At 41.9% G+C, this 23,462-nt stretch overlaps 1 protein-coding gene across 1 annotated transcript in view; it reads left to right on the top strand.

Annotated features, from left to right (window-relative positions):
• The window catches only part of fat4 (FAT atypical cadherin 4), a 104,913-nt gene that overhangs the window by 47,056 nt on the left and 34,395 nt on the right, over window positions 1–23,462 (top strand). The window contains exons 2-6 of the mRNA XM_083915955.1: window positions 5,800–5,931; window positions 11,184–11,445; window positions 12,537–12,887; window positions 15,599–16,521; window positions 18,857–19,031. Of these exons, the coding sequence (XP_083772081.1) occupies window positions 5,800–5,931; window positions 11,184–11,445; window positions 12,537–12,887; window positions 15,599–16,521; window positions 18,857–19,031 (1,843 nt within the window). The remainder of the gene's footprint in view (window positions 1–5,799; window positions 5,932–11,183; window positions 11,446–12,536; window positions 12,888–15,598; window positions 16,522–18,856; window positions 19,032–23,462) is intronic.

Raw genomic sequence — 23,462 nt, 5'->3', positions numbered from 1 at the left:
GATGACTCTCCTGCTCCTTTTGGAGAAACAGCAATTGGAGCCTTTGTGTTTTTCTGCTTCTGTTGGAATACTCTGCTAACCAGCCCAAGCTGTACCAGCCTCCGACTCGGTCACGGTCCTCCAATTACACGAGGCCCCAGCTGAGGCATTAGACCAGTGTAACCTTAGATAACCATCATGTCATTGTAAACAAACAGGGCATCATGCATCAGATTGGATTAGATTTGGTTATTTATTTATCATACGTCGTAGAACCAGCCCGTTTCAAAGACTTTAGTGGTGACCCTCTTTAATGGAGATGCAAAAATGATTTTGTGCCATTTAGCTGTTTATACTGTGCCAAAGCCTGACTAATTCATTTTAACAACACATGAATCTGGCTCTGGCCCTATGATGAAGTGTTGTATCTGGAATTGCTTTGTGATCCCAGTTTTTTTTTTTTTTTTTTTTTTGACACATTAGGTCCAACTCGAGCTCATGTGCACATCAGTAAAAAATGGATGATGCAAAGTGCAATCGTTCAATCTCAGAGGCCAAGAATAAAGAGAGCTGGAAGTCGGTGCTTCCTCCGACCCTTGACCCCGAGTCGTCAACAGCATCTAATGAGACATTTAATCATTTTGAAATGATTGTTTCCTGCAAGAGGCGCACCCTGCTCCAATTTTTACGACCAGATGAGCTCAACATTTACAGGCCAACTGTTGAATCAGTTGCACTCAGAGTTCACATTTCTTTCAGCGAAGTCTGCCTTGGAAGACGTGTTTGTATGTGGACTTCTCTCTGAAGTTTGTGGTGTTCAATGGAGCAAGCATGCACTGTATTACTCATCTGTAATGCAAACCATCCCTCACTTAATTAATCAGACCCTTTAGCCGTTATTAGAAATAACAGAGTAGGTAACTGACAAAATATGTAGCCTACATGGTATTGTGCTCAAATAATAGATCTCTTGCTCCCGCGGTGACTTCTCCCCGCTGTCTGTCTGTCTGTCTGCAGAGGTCTTGGCAGAACTGCAAGCATGAAACGTTTAAAGTGGGAAACACATGAAAACATGTGCTACTTCCACTTTTTAGACGTGGGGAAAATGGTTGTTTGCTCTCCGGGACGCAGGTGATGCTTTTACCTTCAGCTGTAACCAGAACTGTTTCTTCTCACCTCGGTTATTACAATGCGGTGGGATGGAAGAATTATTTTGGTGTATTTTGTTACTCCTGAGGTAAAGTCTGTTCTTTTGATGTCTGCTCTGCTTCCTACAAGCAAGTCATTTTAAAGATGTTTCAATGTGCGTTGTCGGTAAAACATTATATGAATGAATGATGCATTTTTGATACTTTTTTAGTTCGCCAAATTACAAAAACATACATTTTTTTCAACAAGCCACACAGAGAGTTTTGCTATTCTGTGCCAATAATCTTTCGAAACCTCTGTCTCCACCCCAATACAGTGGAGTTTAATGGAATTTAATTTGTGCTCCTCACAGCTTAAAAATTACATTTGAAAAAACTCAACAGCAGCATGTCTTTCCAGAATCAATGTTTTGGTTACTTTGGTCATATCCGCAGACCTTTCCCTCAACAGATTTCATACGGACTATTTCTTTGGAAGTTGCAGTGAGGTCAGTGGATTAGTCAAAATAACTGGGACATTTTTACTGGAAAGACAAGTTACTGCTGAATTTTCAGATGTATTTTCCCGTGCGTTGAGCACAGCGTCTATTCTCCCCACTAATATTGGGGTCACTGCGGAAATTTCCGACATCTCGAAACCTCCGCACATAAAAAACGAAACTATCCACGTGGCTACTACTAGAAGTTAGTGGAAAAACGTCTTTCTGTACTATGGATAAACTGAGCCTTTACGTTTAAGTCGTATGAGAAAGGAGATTACATAACATAATCTCAGACATCTAAATTATCTCCCCCTGTCAGTCCGTGCGTTTATCATATCAGCTCTGGGAATTTTGTGACAAGATTAATTTATCACTGCCGAGTACGAGCTCCAGTCTCAACCTCTTGGACAAATACCTTCCATCACTTAAGGTCTCATAATCGACAGCGCTCAGGAACCACTTGAAGCGTGAATCATTCATACCTCCCCATAAATAATAAAACCCTGGCAGCCAGTTAGCAGCACCTGCAACTTGAAACAGTAGTTCGTGAAACACAATCTTTTACCTTGTAAACTAATGTGTTTCACCTGCCCAGGCTGGGGCGCCTGGGTTCGCCGCAGACAGGTAGAGGGAACAAAACTCTTCCTGCTTCTCTCAGCCTTCCCCCCTCCTGACCTTGCTTTCTCTTCCTCCAATGAATTTTTTACCAAAGCTCTTTTGATATATTCCCGTCCCATGGGAGCGCGGGTAATGCAAACTGGAAGCGTGAGGCGTAATTATTTCTCAAAACTGCACTTCTACCCTAATTAGTTCACTCCTCAGAAGTGGGCCTTGCATTATTTACACATCAAGGGGACACACAGGGCGAGAGATAAATATTCATTGTTTGTTGACTTTGCCCCGTTCCCTCGGCTCAGGCGCAAGCTGAGTCGAGAGCCGCTGTCATTGAGGCTTGTTTATGCGACTCTTGCATCGCTGATGCCCAGGACATAATGTGTACTTGTTCTTCTGTAATTATCTCCACTCATGCAGACACCAAAACCAGAGCCAGTTTAATAAGTGGACAACATCCTCATCCTGGCACAGGCAGATCAGATGAAAGTGCTCAGTGATGAGATCTGTTTTAATTGTGACCTTACGCAGATTTGCCCCGCTGTAGTCGGTGTCATTGGTAAACAGCAAGGGGCATATTTTATTCAGCCAGACTTTTTGTTTTGGGTCATCTTTAATGAACAGAGCATTTATCCAAAAAGGAGTCTGTGGCAGCTGTTGAGAAGTGTTTCCTGCTACTGTTGGTTGCACAGAGGATTCGTGGGACATTTGGAGTCTGCTTTTCCTGTCAATAGCCGGGTATGAATAGGCCGCTGTAGCTGACCTCCCACCTTGGTGGTTTCACAGCCTTGAGCCCTATTGTCTGCCCTAAAAATGCCCGCTGGACTGAACTTCTGATGCCTCAAAAAGCTGCACCCATTGTAGACTTTTGACAGCTGTTATTTTCCCATTTCCTATTTCATCTCACTAACACATTGCTTCATCTGTGTGTGTGTGTGTGTGTGTGTGTGTTTCGGGGGTTGCGAAAGAGAGGTTGGGGCATCTTGTGATGCCTGGCAAAAGAATTACCATAATCACTGTCAACATTAATGGAGATCCTATCACTGGAGAATTTAAACACGTCTTTTCCATATTTATAGAGTCAATAAACAAAGAATGCGCAGCAAAATGTCTGTTATGATTCAAAAGCGAGCCGTGTTTACTGACTTTGAAATGCATATTTGGGTTAGTGGATGAGGTGGAGGGGATCGCAGTTTAAGTTGTGGGATATGAGTGGAAATGTAATAACACCACACTAGACGCAGAACATCTGAAACCATAAATGTCTCACTCTCACTGTCTCCAGGGTTTCCACTTTCCCTCAGACATTTACATAGCGGAGCTTGCGTAACTGCTTCTCTGTCGTGCTATAGTAGGTGGCTGGTTGGGGAAGATTGGTTTGACTCCCACTGGAACTGTAGCAGTAAGTGTATTTCATTTACACTAATATATATACATTGTAATACTAGTGCTGTTGTATTGGGATGAGGGCTTTGTGCAGGTCAGTCAAGTTATTCCGCACCAAACTAGCAAAGTAAGGGGGCGGCAGTCCATAGGAGACTTGGCTGGGAACCGGAGGGTCGCTGGTTGGACCATGAATGGAGTGTGGACTGGTGGCTGGAGAGGTGCCAGTTCATCTCTTGGGCACTGCCGGGGTGCTGTTGAGCAAGGCACCGAACCCCCAACTGCTCTGGGCGCCGTTCACTGGCAGCCCCCTCACTCTAACATCTCTCCATTAGTTGCATGTATAGGTCCTGTCTGTGCATGTGTGTGTATTTCGGGCCTATGTGTGTGTGTAAAATGAAAAAAAAAATAGAGTGAAAAATGAATTTCCCCATTGCGGGACAAATAAAGGAATTCTTCTTCTTCTTCTTCTTCTTCTTCTTCTTCTTCTTCTTCTTCTTCTTCTTCTCCTTCTTCTTCTTCTTCTTCTTCTTCTTCTTCTGGCTTTGTTGCACCGGAGCCTTAACATTGAAACAAAAAGGGTCTTCTACAAATTGTTTCCAATCCATTGGCAGCAGGATATTGTGTAAAACGTTACATGCTGTTGCATTAATATTTCCCTTCATCACAATTTAGATGCCTATCGAAAACCATGAAAACCAAGGCACAAAAAGAAGAATGTGAAAAAAATACTGTTCACATACTTTTGGCCTTGTAGTATATTAACCGCAAACCAGGATGGAGATGAAGGGTTCTCCAAGTGTGGTGAAAAATACATGGGGTATCCTTAAGTGGGCTCACATGATCCTTTCTTTTTTTTTAAATGAGGAAAAGGTTAAAAGTCACTTTACTTGAAATCACCGAATTTATATAAACAATTGATCTAATCATAGGTTTCACTCTTACCACTGCTGCGTCTGTATTAAATTTAGGTTATCAGAACAAGTCTCACTCTATTGGACAAGCTTTATCCACATGGGGGGTCTGTGGTCCGCAGTAATGTGTGTTTATTTTGGATTCTAAGACATGAAAGTGAAAATCCCTGAGCTGCAGTTAGTTTGCTCTACAGTTACACTCACTGTACGTCTCTATGGAATAGAGCCTCAAGTCAATTTGTAAATTGTAGAATTTCCATGAGCTCCGGTGACAGTGGGGTTAGTTCTACCCACAATGCACTTCTCTAGATATGCTGGTTTATGTTGGTGTGACATGTGGGTATTGTATCTGCAGCGGTACTAAAACAGCTTAGAGATATCAGCAAACAAATGTATCGTCTTCAGCTTTCTTTTCTATTGAGTTAGTTTAGTACATCAGTCTGTAATGAAATAACTTTGTGATTTAAAGCTTAACAACCTCAGATCACATGAAGACAATTATCGAGGCAGCAATGGCAGTACCCCAACTGCTGCTCTGCTAAGCTATTACTTAAGTTTTTTTCCCTGCTTGTGATTATTTTTCCTCCATTATAATTACATTAAACTTCTGCCTAATTTATGTGGTTTTAAAAACTCAGTTGTGAAGGTGTTGGAGCATTAAAATTGATTGTTCAGTTATAGGATACGGGTAAGAAGAGCTTTAGCTAAAGCCATCTCACCAGCTAGTCTTAGCCAGTGTGCAGACACAGGCTACAATGAAATTATCATTGCTGCTACTCTGCTAAGCTAGTCCAGTTGCCTTTTTAGTAGGACTTTTTCACATGGTATTACACATGAACTGCTTTATGTGGTTTAACAAACTCAGTTAGCTACAAAATTGTGTGCAATTGTGAGCATCAAATGTGCTTTAGAGTTACAATCACTGTGGAACCTCTCTTTTTGCAGTTTCTGCTTTGAAGGGCAGAACTTTTCTACCATTAAATCGAAATAAATTATCTTTCGGAAAAACAATAAGTCAGTCTCTTTTAGTTTTTGACCTTCCAAGTCCGTCTACTTCACTCCATCATTTCGCAGCTTTTCATCTCCCGCTTCTCTGAAGTCAGAAAATGATAACTTTCCCCTTCTTGTGCAGCTTCTTCATCATCTGAAATCCAAGAAGATGGACACGTTTTTTTGTTTTTCTTTTCTTTTCTTTTTTTTCTTTGCAGCGATCTTAACAGCTGTAGACGGCCGAATTTGGCAGAGCTTTAACGGAAACCGCTGTTTATTCTTCCTCTGCAGGTGGAGATCACGCTGCAGGACGTCAATGACAACCCGCCCGTTTTCCCTAATGATATTCTTGATGTGACCATTGAGGAGAACGTCGGAGATGGCTTCAAGATAATGCAGCTAACAGCCACGGATGCAGACAAGGTAATGGCTCCCCCAGTTTCTATTCTGTCTGACAGTGTTTTTGTACTTCTCTGTGCCCGTTTTCCACTCCACTGCATTCAGAATAGATATCTTGGGAGTGATTTCAATTGAAAATAAGCTCTAAATTTTTGTTCCTACAGTGTAGAAACCACCATAGATTCAAATGGGATTTTGAGGCCAACACAGCTGTCAATAATGAAACGAAGCTCAGTCGACATTTAGTATTTTTACTGTATGTTGGACCATTTTCATGCCAAAAAAATGCAGATATTCAGGGCAGAAAAGCCATTGAAATAAGATCATGGCATGAATTGTGGGAATTATGTGCATATGAGCAATAGAGTGAACAATAGAGGATATTTAGAAGTAGTCCACTGTGGGTATCTATAAAGAGGGGAGCCACAGGAGGTCTTTTAGAGGTTATAGTTAATAGCGTGTTAACAAACATGGTGTCAAACATATAGCGTTAAAGTAGGGGTGAAATAATTGTTGACTAATTGACTGTTTTAATAAACTGTTAGTAAACGTTTACCCTTTTTTTCAGTATGTCAATTGACCTGAGAAAAACAATTACGTTACGTTAGTGTCTTTAGAGTAGAGTACCGTTAGTTTAACCCATGAACTTTGTCACCACACAGTGACACAAAGTGGCCAAGACAGATTGTGCTCCCTTCACCCTCACACAGCAACACAAACACCACTTTGAATCAATCCGTCTTCACACACACATACGGAATTGTCCTTTTCTGCCTCATGTGTTGACGTTATCTGAGACGCGCTGAGGCCGCCGGTGTCACACGGCTTCGAGGAGAACGGCCAGCGATTGATTTTTCAGCCTGCTGCTCTGATAGTCCCTCCGCAGCCCCGATAGTTCACATTACATCACTAGGATCACTCTCAATTAGTTAAAAGCTCCATCTCTAGCTGCTTTAGGCAGGATATGGACATTAAATCCTGCAGTGAGCAGAACGTAGGCCCCGCCGGCATCTCCAAGGTCTGTGGTCCCTCACCCAAGCCAAAGGACACAGTTGAAGTGAGTGGAAAAAAGTCAGGCCGTAGAGGAGAGAAAGATTAGGACGAAGGGAATATGGACTCAGATTTAACGTTAACTTATGAGGCCACACGTTTTTTATTGCACAGCTGTTGCAACCTCCCTTCTCCTGTCTCCGAATGTGAGAAAAGTTGTACAAAGTCTCACTTCTGGCCATTTTCTTTTTGTCAGATTAATATATTGACTGTAAATCTCAGACCTGGAGGAAGGTCAGTCTTTTCAGTAGGGGGATTTTAAGGACATTATTTGATTATTTTCTTTTTTTAGCGCCCAGAGTACTCCCAGCTTTGATCTTGAAAGCATATGGTATTGAAATCACACTGTGCAGTTGTTCACTTTTTCCTCAAATCCAGAGTGTCAGTCTGAGCTGTGGTCCGTAACATGAACCTTTTAGGCTTTTAGTCATTTGTAGAAAATTAAAGATTCATGCACACGTATGCGTAAAAGTCCTCCCGAATAATCAATTTAAGGAACTTTCTTTCACGAGAAGCCACATTTTGCTTCCGCGCAGGGATTCAAATGAAAAAGAAAACATAAAGACACTTAAAGAGTATATAGAATAGCCTTTTTAGGAAATACAGATTCTAGAGATGTTTACTCCAAACTTCAGTGGTGCCATGAATAGGTTGCTAAATAGAAGCCTGTACTTCATTCCAGCTCTCACTCGGAGCCAGATATGAGGGCAGCCAAGTCTTTGCCCACATCCTTACGAAGGAAACTTAAGTTGCGCTGACACTAAGCGTACGGAACGCATTGGAGCCCTCGTTGAGAAAGCCACATGTGTGAGCCAGTTCGGAGTAGCCAAGAGTGCAAGCTGTTGGCCAGCTGACGGGCTGAATTCAGACATCATAATGATCCCATCCAATTTAACAGTGCTACATGTGGGATTCATGTGTGAGGGTATTAAAATGCTGTTGCTATGCATCCGTTTTTTTGCAAGGCCCATTTCCACCCTGAAAAAGGGGGAAGAGGTTGCAGTGAGGTTGAGAGAAAATCAATATAAAAGTTTGCTCTTTTGTCTAATGCAGGCTAGACCTCTCTGAAAATGTTTCTCACCTCATTTGAAAGAAAAATCCGGCCTTTTTTGTGCTTTTTGGAAAGACTCTGAATGTTTTATTAGAATTCTGACCTTATGTGGAAAATATGTCACAGGTAAAAAGGAAAAAAAAAACCTTTCTTAATGAAGAAAAGTGTGCAGCAATGGCTGTTTTAAGAGAGGTCTTTGAAAGTAAGCCTCAAAATGAACGGTAATGTGTTCCAGAGGCCTACATACCCACTGCAGGTATACTTCTAGACACTTTTTAGCAGTTGTGAATGCGTTGAAAACAGATTTACAAAGCAGCGGTGCAGCTGGTTGGTCCATCTCCACCTTTCAAGGCCTTAATGTTTGAGCTCTCAGTGACAACTCGTTGCTTGTTTTTTACGAGTCTGTGTTATGATTGGCTTGCATGCTCGGTGCTGTTGCATGCAGGAAGCTCGCTATCCCCGCCGGCGCTGTCTGCTTCGCACCTCTCACTTCTCGTTGGAACCGCTCGCTCCCAAAAAACACTCATCTGCTAAATGAGTTTCCTTCTGCTCCCGTCTGGTACGCTCTGCTCCCTGGGACGCTGCTGTTTAATTGGTCACCCCCCCCCCCCCCCCCTCCAAACAACCGAAGCTGTAAAACAGTTGAAGTGCAGGTCAAGAGGGCAACAAGTGTCTAAGTGTATGAGCGTGTGTCAGATCTAAATTACTGACGTTGGTTTAGTAAAGAGAAGAAGGAACATTACGGTGTGAGTGGAGATATTTTTTGTGTGTGCACATGCTTGTGTTCATTTCTATAGGTATGTGTTTTGGTCTGTGGTTTAGATGGACCCCCTTGCTCGGCCTCTCCCGCCTCCCTTGCTCTGCCTTTGAACCCTATCAGAAAATTAATTGGCAAACCGCGGGTGTTGGGTTCCGGACTGCAGCCCAGGTGGCTGATGGGATTGCCAGATCTGGAGCCACTGATTGATGACAGCAGGGTCCTTAGATGAGCTCCGTCCCCGTCGCCTTTTTATTTTTTACCGAGCCTGGATCTCTGACCGGGGCCTCTGGTAATGCAATGAGAGACAGGGTCAAGAAGACGGAGGTTTTATCCGTCATAAAAAACAGAACCACGGGAAAGAGATAAGGGAAAGTCATGAACTTGGCCTTACAATATTGACTCCGTCAGGAGCTTTTGACGAGCGGCCATGATATCTAGACTTGTTGGGGCATTAACATTTAATACAAGTATCTTAAAGATAAAAGGAGAAGAACATTTTAGGATTTGTCTTTGTGGCAGACATAATTTATTCTTATTCTGTTCCACCATCAAAATAAGTAAAATACTGAAATGTCTACTCCTTAAATATTATGTGAACCTGAAAAACATGTGTCCATAAATCAGACTTGAACTATCATTTCAGACGCTGCTAAAGACTGATAAGCAGCACAACAACAGGGGGTTGAGAGAAAAGTTTAACTTGCACATGTCCTTTAAAAAGCACAAAACTGCTCAATTGTCAAAGAAGGGTTAAATATGTAACTTGCATGCTCAACAAATATATGCCTGAAAGCTACAGATTAAGTACGAAGTGAAAGGCAGTGTGCTAATGTTACCCCCCACCATCACTGCATGCATACAGTTTATGTATAATATGATTTATGTGAGCACCATTATCCACCGAGGCAGCAATGTGTTGACATGCAGAATACAGCGACAGCTTAATGCAACGCCTCTCTCTACGTAAGCCTTCCCATTGTCCCTGCAGGATCAAAAAGCACCACACAAACATCAGACATAGTTGAAAGAGTCTCTTTTAGCTTAGCTCTTAACCAGCTGTAACTAGAGCTCCATCTCGCTGAATGGCAGTGGCTTTTTGATGTTGCTTTTTTCTTGTTGGCCGAAGACACAAGAGTGAGACAGTTGTCTGATCTCTTATTGTCCCCGGCACAAATATAAACGTCAGGCTCTGTCGTCAGGCTCATTCAGTTGTCATATCACATTCAGTCCTCTCCTATTCCAAAGCCTCTTGCTATAGCTATCACATGTGTCATGGCGCTTGTACTTGTCCAAGGTAACAAGGGATATATTAGTTGCATTTATAGAGGAACACTATAGCCCCCAAAAGTTCAAAGACTTACTGGAACGTCTCCATTCAGCTCCTCTGTCTCGTGTGAACTGCGTTACAGTACGGATGAGCACAGTACTTTGTGTTTTTGACAGATTTCAGAGGATAAAGTAAGTTTTAAGAGTTACTGCACTGCTAAAATATCATTTTATTAAGTATACATTGTCTTCTTGACTGCTAAAAGTAAAATTTTCTCCAAAAGAACCAAAAAAAATTACCAATTTAGCGACTTAATGTCAACCTCTGTCCCGTACCGATCAAAGATTTTCAAGAATTGTGTAGATTCAAGTGCCTTATACTGTCTTTATACAAGACACTGACACTCATTTCTTTCAATTCTGAACTGTTGATTTTTATCAGGAAATAGGGTGAAATAATCCACCTGCACTGAAAGATTTTCTTCAAGACTTTAAGGCTTGATAATTGTTTAAATTGATTAAAGTTTACTCTATTTATCCTTTTAATTTTAGAGTTTTTTGTTTCACTATTTGCTTTTTAATGAAAGGAGTTTGGAGTGTGTCTCATGTCTGTGCAGGTCAGCTGAGTATAACCCCTTTACATCCGGTTTCCCTTTCTTCTTCTTATCAACTGCATGGTCTTTACTTGTCCTCATGAAGAAGGGCTTCATTCATGCTAAACAAGGTGCTAGTTTGATCTGGAGACGTTACACACTCACATGTGTGGTTAACTGATTTCCTGTCCTGATAGAGTTGCTTTTGATATTTGTGATCACGATGCTCCTTCTCTCCGTGGTCTGAGTTCAGCAAAACGCATTGAACCTACTGGCCCCTTTTTTTTCCCACTCTGAACCCTGAGAAAGAGTTGGAACAATGTTCAAGAAAACCAGCAAATATTGACTTAACATTTGGTTTGGTTCGTTGCCCGCCATGAACTCAGTCTATTTGAAACGATGAACAAGTAAACACAAATGTTGATTCCGCAATTCTGCTCATTGTTAAGTTTATGGTTTTGTGTCGTAAACATTCAGATCCAATTACGCTATGCTGTGCAGGTTACTGTATTTGCAACTACAAACTATAATATTACATTTCCTGTCTCTCCCTCAGGGACCCAATGCCCTTGTGACGTACACCATCATCAGTGGGGCCGATGACAGCTTTCGGATTGACCCCGAATCCGGTGATCTGATTGCCACCAAGAAGCTGGATCGGGAGCGGCGTTCAAAATATTCCCTTCTTGTGCGCGCGGATGATGGAAAACAGTCATCTGACATGAGGCTGAACATCACCGTCAAGGACGTCAACGACCACACACCCAAGTTCTCCCGGCCGACGTATTCGTTTGATATCCCCGAAGACATGGCACCAGGTGAGGTCTCAGTGTCACTCAATGAAGCATCCAATGTCGGTACCCATCAGCTATCGGTCCGACACCGATTTAGCCCTCTACGGGCAATGGCTGATATTTCAGGCTTTCTGGTGTTTCTGGCCAAGACGTCCCCTTACGGGCGGTGCTCATCGTTACTGCCCTTTTAGCAACTTAAGACACGAGAACGGAGTTGAATGTGAGTGACAACATCAGACGATTGCTGATGGGTTCCAATATTGCGACAAATTTGCGCCTTTTGCTCTCCTCACGGACTCTTTACCTGCATGCTAAAACTCTGAAACCAGACCACTTCTGCTACCCAAACCTTTTCCTTTGCCTACAATATTAATATGCAGAATTTGTTTTTAGAGAGATTATAAAGCATCCAATTACAACCAAGTCTCATTAAAATGCATAGAATGCAGACATTGTAGACTCATACAGGCAATGTTTTTTCCTCTGCAAAAGCCCTTAGGCCAAACTTAGACAGCTCTGTTAAGGTCATCAAGAGCCTCAGATTATTAGGAGCAGCTTCTTCATAGCAGTTCGAGAGTATTTTTTATAAGAATAGTTTATATGACTGTTGTAGCTCTCCCAAATCCTCCGTATCTTCCTTAAGGGGAAAATTAAGAGTTTAATAGGTCGAAGGGACAGAAACCGATATTTGATTTATATGGAAATCTATCAACGACCAAGTGGATTTACAATAATACTGACAACTGTCTGGCACCGCTCCTTTTATCCCTATCACAGCTTCAGTCACAAGATAAAATGAGTTTGGAATGAAGAAGACCATAAATTTAGGATGTCATTAAGACATTCTTATATTAAGTACTAATAAAAACTCTGAATAATAAGCTGTTCATCATTATCTTCATCTCTACGTCATCAGTTTAACACCCAAGATTGGGAGAGTTTCGCTTCTATAACAATACAGGCCAAGTGAGTTAAGAAAGCAAAACTGACGGAGCGATTTGAGTCACTGGTATTAATAAACAGCCTTAATAACCCCCTGTAGATATATTAAAGTCATTTTTTTCTATAAAGTCTAACTTCTCGCCTCTGTGTTACAACCCGTCTGGCTCCTTCAGGCTCCATCGTGGCGGCGATCCTGGCCAGCGACTCTGACTCAGGGGTGAACGGAGAGGTAACCTACTCGCTGGAAGAAGACGATGAGGACGAGACGTTCCTCCTCAACCCAGTGACGGGAGTTTTCAACGTGACACGTCCGCTGGACTACGAGACTCAGCAGTACTATATTCTGACGGCGAAAGCCCGGGACGGCGGGGGGCAGGCGAACACTGTCAGAGTGTATTTTAATGTCCTGGATGTGAACGACAACCCTCCTGTCTTCAACACCAGCGTGTACAGCAAGTCTGTCTCTGAGAGTCTGCCGCCTGGATCCAGCATTGTCACTGTTGGGGCCAGCGATGCTGATGATGGTACGTACGAAAGGGAAGATGAATACCAGAGCAGGAACATAATATATCATAACAACCCAAACATATATGTTTGACGGACCTCAAACATTTGTCCTTATTTCTTTCTTTTTATAATTACATGTAACAATTCAATGTTATTATTAAACTACCTGCTTGAAGTCTAGTACTTAATCTATTCACAACTTGAGGTTTAATTATATATATATAAATTTAATTGTAAGGTTGGTTGAATTTGACAAGTATTAAACATCACTGTTGTCAGACAAATCAGAAACAAAACTATGTTATTTGGCACTGATTTGACTCCATACCAGGTTTCAGAAAACTTTCTTTCAAGTCCTCAAAGCAATGTCAGTCAAAAGCAACTGGACTTACTTTATTTGTCTAGGAAGACGTTTCACCTCTCATCCAAGAGGCTTCATCAGTTCATGTACGCATCTGACCAGGCTGGGACTGGACCAGGACAAGAACCAGGCTGGGACTGGTCCTTTGAACTGATGAAGCCTCTTGGATGAGAGGTGAAACGTCTTCCTAGACAAATAACCAAGTTCAGTTGCTTTTGACTGAAATTGCTTTGAGGATAATGACGACCTGGACGAATGAGAATATTCAGACTTTCTTTCAAGATTTCCCTAACAATATTAAATATACAGTATTATTACATCTAGAAACATTTGGCACACTTCCAAATTAAAATAAGTTATATCAATGCAAGAAAAGACGCATATTTTATATTGTAGATAATCCTAATGTTAACCTCTGGTCAAGTACCCCAGAGATATCCGTATATTTAAAGATCAGCTCTGTTTTAAGCAGTAATGTACTCCCGTACTGTATAAATCAAGAGAGTTCGCCAAAGCAGATTAATTTAATGCCGGCCTGTCATTTTGTTATGACAGTTGGTTACACAGAAGCTCTCAAACCTACATTTTATTTTTCATTTTTATTTTTTTCGCCGTGCATTAATGACTAGATGAAATACATTTTCACCATGTGATTAAGCGGCTTGAGTTTTTTTCGGCATTTCAGGTGGTGGGTTTTGTGAATGTGAAGTGCCGTGTGGTATTATGAACAGTCACCGCTACTCTCCTCAGCTGTAATTACCGCTTCACCCAGACCTAATGTGGTTATTGTGACCTACATTCCTGGGAAATACGCTGCCTAGTTCTCAACCAGAGTCTGGCTTCTTTCTCCACTGTCCACATAATCTGACCGCGTCGTCTTCTGCAGATATATAGTTGACGCTCTCCACTGTCAAAATAAAACGCCGCCATTGTTAGCACTTCCTATACTCTGACCCCCGACCCCCAGACTTTGTTTCTAGATGCCGTAGGCTAAACTCGGATGGAAGTAGCACTCAACCTTCTGATAAGGGATTACTTGTGTACTGTAAATACACGCTGGAGTGTGGGAAGGTGCCGGAGCTTTCCACATGAATACCCCGTTGAGTTGAATTACAGACGCTCAATTTAAGCTCATTTTAACCCCCCAGTTCCAGGGGAGTGCTGCGGATTAGGCCACATTTCAAGGATAGATAGTTTAGTGCTTCCATCCACTCAGTCGCACTGTAGTTATCTCAGTTGAATAATTGTTTCATTCGGGAGGGATTTTCCAAAAAGCCACGACCGCACTATCAGTTTAGGAAGTGGTTTGTAGTGGTGTTTGTCTTTTGATAGAAATCTGTCATGCTACATGAATAAATCGTCTGCTTGGAGGACGAGAGCAGCAGCCACAGCTCCAGCTGCTGCACATGCACAATTTGTGGAAATGGATGTTGATAACGTATATAAGTGCTTAACTCAGTGTCTAATTCCAACTAATGCAGAATATTTTACAATCACATCTGGAACAATGGACTCCAGTCAAAAATATCAACATTTGACCTCTACTCATACCGTTCTGTCTGTTTGTCATCTGGCTATTTATTAAATTCAAGGTCATGCTTAATAGTTGTAGACAAGGTTCGTAGTTAAAAATACCCCCAGACTCTCTCGTACAGATTGTACAAAATATTAGATTTAAAAGAAAAGAGCACCCCATTCAATTCCTTCTCCACCACAGAATCCTCCTATTTGCCCAAATTACATTTTGGTGCCAGGTTTTGTCAATTTTCTACTAACACATTAAAGATTAGGAGAAAAATACAAATGTAATTTCAAATCTCACAGAGTTCTCTGTTGTCATTCAGTATCTTCTTGTATCAAGCGCTTGAGGCTCAGTGTATCAGTAAATATGCTGCATTCAGTTTACTAGAGATGAAACGATTAGTAGCCCAACAGAAGATTAATCGATTTCTGAATAACTGTTGTAGTATTTTTTTTTCTAAAGCAACAATGCCAAACTTTTGCTGGATTAAGTTTTCTCAAATGTGAAGATTTTATTATTTTATGTATTATACATTATAGTAACCTGAGGGTTCTTGGTTTTGGACATAACAAAACATTTAACATAGATTTTTCTCTATTTCTGACATTTTATAGACTATGAATTTGACAAAATGATTGTCAGATTAGTCCAGTTAGATAGTCAGTTGCAGTCCTACAGTTTACTAAACTGAATTTATGTTGTTACATCACTTTGGCATTTGGATTTAACCTTTAGGTTTAGTTCATCACTGTAGCTTTAAAACATCACCATAAAGAAATCTATTTTTGAAATAATTCAGTAATCATTATCATTGTCTTTTGATTCCCTCTTGGCATCTCTTCCAGGCCCAAATGCTCAACTTCTCTACAGAATTGCATCCGGTGATCCCCAGGGCCACTTTGTCATCAGCAAGGAAGGAGTCCTCCAAACCAAGAAGGCCTTAGACAGAGAAATCCAATCCTTCTACAACCTGGTGATCACAGTCAACGACCTGGCTCCTCCTCCCATGATCCGCTTCACCAGTACTGCCCAGGTGTCCATCATTCTCCTGGACGTCAACGACTGCTCGCCGACCTTCACCTCTCAGAGGATGACCTACATCCAGGAGAACACGCCAGTGGACACGGTCGTGTTCACTGCCCAGGCCACAGACGCAGACAGTGGACCCAACAGCTACGTCGAGTACTCCCTCAAAGGACCTTTTGGTAACAAGTTCAGCATCAGTACTATCGATGGGGACGTCAGGTTGGTCGGGGAACTCGACCGCGAAGAGCTTTCAAACTACACCCTCACTGTCGTAGCTACAGATAAAGGCGAACCCCCTCTGTCTTCAATGATGGATGTGACTATGCTGGTTCTGGACGTCAACGACAACACACCGAGCTTCTCGCAGAACATCTACGACATTGAAATCGAGGAGAACACCTTGACTGGGACTGATGTCATCCAGGTGTTTGCCAGCGATGCAGACGAGGGCACCAACGGGCAGATCCGATTTTCTATCTCAGGAGGAAACACCAACTCTGATTTCAGGATTGATTCTGTTACGGGAGTGATTTCCGTGGCCAAGCAGCTGGACCGTGAGGCGTGTTCATCCTATTCGCTGGTGGTCCAAGCCGCCGACCGAGGCAGCAGCCCCAGGGTGGACCGTGCAACAGTGAACATCGTGTTGTTGGATGTCAATGACTGCTCACCTGTGTTTGAGCTCTCTCCTTACACTGTAAATGTCCAGGAGAACTTGGAGAACCTACCGAAAAACATCCTGCAGGTCAGTGTGTTTGTTTTCTCTTTTTGTCAATACATTAAATGAAATTCAAGCAGTTAGGAAGTCATTTAAAACCACAGACAGGGCGGCAGTGTTTTGAATGACAGTTCCAAGACCTTATAAGCTAATACCTTAAACAAATTTGTAGTAATACTAACTTAATAAGTGCAGGTATGTGAGCAGCATCACTGCACTTTTTTTGCTAAATGTCAGGACAAATACCTGACTGAAATGATATATAAATGATATATGACTGTAATTTGTTCCGCACAGTTAGGGCTTTATAGGATTTCACTGAAATATGAAACTGGGCTAAATTGCATGACAAGGCAATTAACGTCCCAACCACCCTGATGACTAAATGAGCCATACATAAAAAATGGAGGGCTGATGGACTGAGTTCCAGTGACGGCACAATTCCACTTTTGCTTGTGTACCTTGTGAGGAAATGAGGGTACCGTTATGTGGTGGGAAGGGGTCCAGACGTGGTGGGCTTTGCCACACAAGAACACACATCTGTGCGCTAACCTGGCTATGCCTGTCTGCAGCATGCACAGCGGCGAGGGAGGGGGGGGGCCATGATGCATTTGGGCACGGCAGTTAAATGTGGTAGTTTAATGCTGCAGTACGAGGGGGGGAAAAGTCAGACAGACTAATAGTTTCGTACTCACTTTTTTTGTGGATTCCCTGGGAAAGTCTGATTAGACAAAGTGAATAAGTAATGATCTTCCTTCCCTCGACAATTACCTTCATGGCGCCGCCCAGCACCGTGATGGTAATTAACCCTCAGCTGCTTCAGTGGAAAGACTCAGGACGGTGGTTACGCTGGGTTACTGCCAGCTATATTTGGCTGCGTGAATTGAGCAACATATTTCTCGCAAGAATGCTCCACTAAAAACCATCCAGGGAGAAAAACAACTGTAAAACTGCAAGAATGAGATTTTTTGGTTCGGTATGTTATATGGCGCTTGGGCCTTTGCTCTGGAGTTTCTACGCTGCTCTTTCTGGAGATCATTTCTCTCCAGTGATAGAGAGTAACTGTAAGACTTCTACTTAAACATCATTTTGAGGTACGATACTTAAAGTGAGATGATAGAACCTTTACTGAATAGAGCTCACATTTATATCATCCAATAAATGTAGCAAAAGTAGAGAACACTCATACAGTCATTAACCAGATCTAATGACAATTGCACAGCAATACGTTACTTCGTTTACTTACTTATGCCTTATTATGGAGTATAGGCCATGGATGAGGGTCCTTGAGTTCTTCGTCATTAGCTTTCTTTCCTATCTGACACCAGGTGTATCCAAGTGTCTTGGTGTCTACCTGGAGATCCAGATGGCTGGCCTCTTTTGCTCTTCCCTTGAGGGTTTCATGTCAAAGCTTATCTGGTGGTGTTTGACATTGGTTTTTATAGTGCTGGCCCAATCCATCTCCATCTTCTTCAACTTTTGTATTTCAGCAATGGTTAGTTTGCCAATATTCGCCAACATTAGCCAACATAAACGTCTGCTCATACCAAGTAAGACTATAGCTATAAAACACCTGAGGGTGTTGAATTGAGCAGGATTGTATTTTATTACATATAGAGTCAGCTTTTAATATGTGAGAAGAATGTGTGCAGGGCTCAATACCAACTTTTAAAAGTGGTTGCCAGGCTGGCAAACAGGCATCAGTGTTTGCATGCCAAAACTGAAAAGATGGCGGCCATCTTTAGTCACCTTATACTTTATAATAATAGCAATTAAGAGAGTATGCAGTTAAACCTCAGCTTAATAATGAAAATGTGACATAGAAATTGTCAAATCTTGTTTAGTTTCGTCTGGATCTTTTTCAGTTGAATCAATTTGCACGTTTCGTTTGTGATGTTTGCTTCACCATTCATTCACACAGATGCGTGTGTGTGTGTGTGTGTGCATGCGAGTGAAGGCACCGATAAGTGTTGTCATGTGCATTTGTCTGGTTCTGACTGTAACAGCAACATTTAAATATGACTAATGCAACAAATATATACAATATATATTTATTTTGGGGTGCATGTTTTGCTGTTTGCTATAAAGTGGTTGATCGAAAATGCTGTAGGTATTGTCATGTTGTGCTATTTTGTACTTGACACACAGATGTTAAGTACCTCAAAATTGTACTGTACTTAAATGTAGTACATGTTACTTTCCAGCACTTCTGCCATGCTATTACAGCTCCCTCTTACCCTCCAGTTCTTCTGTTTATTCCAGAGGAACTTGTTCTGCTGCTGGAAATGAAAAACACATTTCCTGTACAAGAACAAGTTTCGTTCCCAGAACCTCTAAAGTAGCTTGTTTTTGTGATTTCCAGGTTGTTGCCAGAGACGATGACCAAGGTGCCAACGGCCAGCTAAGCTACATGCTCAGTGGTGGGAATGACGAAGGCGCCTTCAGCCTGTCATCCAGCGGTCAGTTGAGCCTGACCCAGACTCTGGACCGTGAGGCTCAGGGGAAATACATGCTGCTGATCACAGCCACAGACTCAGGTGAGGCCGCAGCGAAAGTTGGAGCTGACGCCATCTTGAAATGTTTGACGGTTTTTATGTAACAAATGATTTTATGCTGGCCTTGCAGTATTATGTGTGAGTTCATAGTGTTCCAGAATCTGTTGTTTATCTCTGAACTCGCACCACATTCAACTTGTTCAAGTTATCACGATGATCTGGGTGTATCTGGCGAGGACTGAGCATTGTGTAATATGTCCCTACATGGGCATTGTTGAATTTTAGCAAAGCTAGAAGCATATTTTGTAATCAAGACAGCCAAACCGAGCTGAAAAAGAATATTTTCATAAACGGCATATGTAACAGCAATGTCAACAAACGGCATTTCGATGTCACAGTGTGCACAGCACTCTTTGTGTGTTGCACAGAAACCAAAACAGTTTTTGGCTTGCAAAAAAGTGGGTGTTTTTCGACCTGTTCCCCAGAAGTCCTTTCAGTGGGTTCGATTGAACAGCATCCTCTGTTTATTTGGATACAGCGGTGGATCTCGTTATAGCCAGATAAAAGGTTAACTTGTTATTGCATAGAGGCCAGTTAATGTGCAGTTAAAGGAGTACATGCGTATCCCCGTTGCAGCCAAATCACATGGTATCCCAGTTAAGTATATGTTTCCCTGCGCTGCTCTGGCACGGCCGTCATGGTCTGAGGGTGGTTCTGTTTCATTCCTGGACTGACCATGTGACCGTTCATAACGCTGTGTATTTTTGACTGTGCACAGGCTTTGGTGAGAATTGAGACAATGTTGCGTGGGGAGTTTTTGATACTTCTGCGTAAACACACTTTTAAGTTTTATAACCATCACCTAGTCAATGATTATTTGCATATTTGTGGGGGAGATTGTTTCATTTAAGGCTACATTTTCATTACGAGAGTACATCAATCAAAAACCGTGAAACCGCATCAAACTTTCAGAAGTCTAAGTCACAAAAAAAAGTGTTTATCTTCATGCTTTGTTAAGATTTTCTTGCTTCATATACTCTTCAGAGGTTTGGTGCCACATGGACAAAGTCGCCCAACAAGCGAACGTACTAATTAGGATTCGATCCCTTTTTGTACGCTTCACAAGGAGTCCGCATTTAGAACCCTGACAACAATTCCAAAATATTTTGACAGGGCTTTTCAGTACAATGTTGGAAAGAGAAAGAAAGAGGGATTTGGGGTAGAATATCAAAATATCAAAAAACCCATAATCATAGTACAGGCCAAATTACCCAGCAGCATTTTCTCACATTTTTGAGGCCTCGGCTGAGACAGTGGGGGGAAATGGTTCTCCCAGGCGCTATCTGGCAGGAAATGTTGAAGGTGGATGGTGCAGACATGTCTCCGAGTCTGCTGTCTACCATGACCCATTTTCAACCACAGACATTCATCTTAACATGTTAACGGCTGCCTTTATCTTCCTGCGATGCCGTATTTGACTAGTTCTACAAAACAGAGAGAGAGAAAAAAAGACTCACCCCAAGATTTCAACTTCCATTTGTTAAAAAAAAGCTCGTAACGTCATATTTAGTATTTGTATGACAGCCATGTCAAAGTACTGCAGAAACTACTGTGCAAACAATTCATCAGGAGTAGAAGAGATAATGTGGTGTTTTAGAAGTGCTACATGACTTATGATTGGACAAATATACTCAGCTTTTGAATGAATCACAGACTGACTTCCACATATGCAGGCAGGGCTGTGCACTGTGTGTTGTGCTATAGCGGCCCATCCTCCTGAGACATTCTCAGTCACTTCAGTGAAGGTGAACTCATTAATCGCAGCCTGAGCAGAGCTTCAGGACCCTCTGTTCCTGCTGTGCTGACTGAAATCTGTCGTGAAATGGATGGAAATAAAGGGGCTCACCGGGTGCTGGTTCCCATAATGTGTTCTGGCTTGGGAGGGCAGCAGAATTTGGCAAAGATCTGCCATTATATGAAATTTATGCACAGCCACCTATAATGTGGCATTCACACAAGCCGCGTAAAAGGTGTTTTACAAGGCGTCTTGTTAAGAGGAAACTGTAAGATCAGACCACGGATATTTCTGTTTTCTGTCTCTCTCACTTCCTTGTTTATGGAAAGTTGTTTTGCAGCACTTCTTAGTTAAAAAGTTGTGCAGATAATAGGAGACATTGGGAGCCTCAGGGTCTGGGGCTGATCTTAATGCCGGGGCCAACATCTGGGATCAGCTGCCGGCAGGTCAGATTTGTAGTCTACTGCTTAGCAACGCATACGTTTTGCCCCCATGGAAGAATAACAATAGGATTTCCAGCAGAGCCACACAGTAAGATACTTCTGCCACTCAGTGTTTATGGCATATCTTTACGGGGCATCTGTGGTTGAAGAAAATATATTTTTATGCATCTGGCAGCTGTTCCAGTGTGTGTTTTTAGCCCATTGGCCAAAAGTACCTTATAGAACTGGGTACATAGACACTGGGTTCAGGTTTTCTGTGAAAACTTTTTTCTCAGTTAGTTTAAGCTTCTTTTCCTACAATGGAAGAGCCTTGGAAAGCAAGAGGTGAGTCACCAAGAAAGTTTCAAGTCATCAACGTTTGTTGTTGTTGTGTTTGAAGTGGCCTATTGTCTCTTCTATTTATGGGTTGGTTTGTACTGATGTAGTTTTAACCTTGGTTCTCAGTTTTGAACATCATCTAAACATCCCTTGGTTGAGAAAATTAATGTAGATTCAGTTGAGGAGATATTGAGGCGAGGCAGTGCATGTGAGGTAAAAATTGTATGTGTTCACATGCTTGTATCTGCCCATTTGTATTTGTGTTCGTTTATGTATTTGTATTCGTGTGTCTGTTGTCCTCTGAGTTCTTGGGAGTCTGCGTGTGGTGGTGAGAGCGTCCTCGGGCTGCATTGACATGCACCATGTTTGGTCACATTTATTAAAGGGAAGGCACAGTAAATCCCTTGGCCCATGCCTATTATGGCGGATACGGTTGCACAGAAATCCCATGTCTTTCACATCCCTCCAGCACATCCCTCCATAGTGCCATGCTGTTTGTATGTGGCCTATTTGGCTGGTTGGTAAGGGGAAGATTTGGGTCTAAATGGCCGCTTAGTAGATAAAGAATTTTAATGACCATCCCTACTCAAAGCAGGATCTTTTCTTCTGTTAAATGGCTCACATGAATCTGGTGTAAACACCCTCCAGTCTTCCTCCCCCTGACTTGATTAATTGAATAATGAATTGTCAATCCCCAGCCTGTCATCAAGTTTTGAACAAGAACAACAAATAAAGTCTAACCTGAGCACATGTCTATCAATCTCTGGCATGTTAAGAAAATAGACATTTAGAGCAAATGAAGTCCTGTACGAACACTGATAATGCGGTGTTAAAATGTGGCCGGGGCATTACTAGATCACTGTCCAAATGCACGCCACAATAAATCTTTAATGGGGTCCATTTCTGAAGGTTTCAGCCAGTCTGCAGTCTAGTGGCAACACAGGACTTAGCCAAATAAAATATCAGGTTCCTCAAATGAACTTTAACAGAGCTGTAACATTCTGGATTAGCTCTTTAAAAACTGTGCAGCAACAATGTGGTCATACAGAGTTTTTTCCCTAACGCCTGTTTTCTCTTTTCCACTCCCAGCTACACTTTAACAATAGCTTGATCTGAATGTTTGTGTAAATAGCGTTGGTAAGAAACCTTTTTTTTTTTTAAAGGTGTTGTGGGTTGGATGGTTAGCCTGGCGAGATTCACTATTTAATGATGTTTATTTGCTGTGTTTCTCCCAGGACCCTGGTTAGCACATAAAGTTCTCACAGAGCTAATTTCATCATAACTTATTGGAGCTGTTCATGACTTGCTTTACTATTTCAATAACTTGCAGTATGTAATGTGTGAATAACTTTGCATGCTTTTCACTCTTAAGCACTTTTCCAAAGTCGTATTTCAGATTTTTATGGCCAACGTATGAACATTATAGAGTTGTGTTATGAGCGGGTTCTGCTGCCAGTGTATGTTGTCCACCTCTCGCTGGTTATGATCAGCTGGTATTGCTGTGTCACTAAATGGAAAACAGCTACAGAATGCCCCACAGATGCACTGCTCTCCAAATATTCAACAACACAGCAAATAAAAGCACCATTGTAATAAAAACACAAAAGGAACATCACTTCATTAAATTTCACCACAGGACCTAAAATATGAGAAAAAGCAGCACTATTTGTCTGTCGATATGCTTTCTCCGCCTGCCTGCAAACCGCCAAACCCTATCCATAACATATGTGGAAGGAATTATGCAAAAGGAGTCGGACGCGGCACTCCATAAATAACTGGCCAACTGTATAACATTAGATTTAATTTGACGAATGCCTCTGAGATTTCAGTATTATTAGTAATATTCTTTCCCCTCTACAGCGCGTAGCAGCTCTGAGTGTTCTTCTCAGATATCCCTTTCACTCTCTTGCTTGTTAA

This window comes from Echiichthys vipera (genome assembly GCF_963691815.1).
Source record: "Echiichthys vipera genome assembly, chromosome: 6".
Taxonomy (NCBI): domain Eukaryota; kingdom Metazoa; phylum Chordata; class Actinopteri; order Perciformes; family Trachinidae; genus Echiichthys; species Echiichthys vipera.
The sequence above is the reverse complement of the archived record's forward strand: the minus strand, read 5'-3'. Positions and strand labels throughout refer to the sequence as shown.